Below are 1191 nucleotides of genomic sequence, written 5' to 3'. Positions count from 1 at the left end.
AGGGGTAAAAGCATCTCATTGGAGTCCTCAATGTGTATGATACTTCTGATAGTACAAGAATAAGATGAAATGGCCAGGTAATCAGATGGAAATTTCCCAATATTTTCTAACTGATTTCTATAATTAAAATGATAAGATGTCATGGTAACCAATAAATTTTGGTTGCCACTTCTACCTGGGTTCCCCACAGGCTAGGATACACCTAGACATTATCATCCATTTCCTTTCAGGGAATAAAACTTGCCTAGAAAACTAGGGAACTAAAAGTACAGTACAGTTTGGGTAGCACAGCTGGCGACTTTCTCTCCATCCTCCCCACCCCACTATGCTAATGAAGGGCTCAGAGTAGAACTTCCCAAGTGGCTTCTCTTGGGCCTAGCTAGCTTGTCCTGGCAGATTCCACATGGAGGGCTATGGGCTGCAACTCTCTAGTGCACAGTCCTCTCTTTTTGGTGATAATTGTAGGGAAAGAAGCACACACGCATGCTGATTTCTCGGGCATTCTTCAGGATCTCAACAGCCTTGCTGTGCTCAATGTCCTGGAAATCCACATCATTCACAGCTAGAACTTGGTCCCCTTCTTGAAGTCCTGCTCCATGTGCACCTGAGTCAGGAATCACCTTGCAGATGAAGATGCCTAGCTGGGAGGCCTTTCCTCCTCTGATGTTAAACCCCAACTGAGCTCCAGGAGGCTTCTTCAGTGTGACAATTCGGGGCAGAAACTGGGTCAATTCATTGTTATAGTCTGGGTGGTGTATTCTCTCATGAGGAGGAATCCATGCTGGAGGATTCTCATAGACAGGCAGGAAAACCACTGGGTAGTCATCATAAGGAATTCGACTGTCCATCTCAGGCAAGACCCACTGATTAAACGCCGAACCACCTCAGCAGCACGGAAGCCCTCAGACAACCCTGTGGCATGTTTTTATTATTAAAATTTCTGCTTTTATTAAAAATATTACCAACTGTAAACTATTTAGTTTTATGCTAAACCTGAGCCTCATCCTCTTGCTGAACCCTACTCCCAGAGATATATTGTAGAGTGAGAATGAGGGAGAACAAGTAAATGGGTGAATTTAAAAAAACAATGGCCACCTTAAAAAAAAATAAAAAACCAAAAACTATGTCATCATGGTGGCAAATCTGCTCAATAAAAAAATGAAAGCAAAAGTGTCCCGTTTATTGGCACAT

At 43.0% G+C, this 1191-nt stretch overlaps 1 protein-coding gene across 1 annotated transcript; it reads right to left on the bottom strand.

Annotated features, from left to right (window-relative positions):
- Positions 1-342: 342 nt before the first annotated feature.
- LOC306644798 (PDZ domain-containing protein 11-like) lies at positions 343-907 on the bottom strand. The gene has a single exon (XM_079112070.1). The coding sequence runs from the start codon at positions 846-848 to the stop codon at positions 429-431; it is 420 nt and encodes a 139-aa protein (XP_078968196.1). The 5' UTR covers positions 849-907; the 3' UTR covers positions 343-428.
- Positions 908-1191: the final 284 nt, after the last annotated feature.

The sequence above is a fragment of the Sciurus vulgaris genome (genome assembly GCF_902686455.1).
Source record: "Sciurus vulgaris genome assembly, chromosome: 15".
NCBI classification, from domain to species: domain Eukaryota; kingdom Metazoa; phylum Chordata; class Mammalia; order Rodentia; family Sciuridae; genus Sciurus; species Sciurus vulgaris.
Note: the sequence above shows the minus strand (reverse complement) of the source record. Positions and strands in the feature narration are given on the sequence as shown.

What these genes read in the sequence shown, in the direction of transcription:
- LOC306644798 (XM_079112070.1), bottom strand. Translation starts at nt 848, where the DNA reads ATGGACAGTCGAATTCCTTATGATGACTACCCAGTGGTTTTCCTGCCT.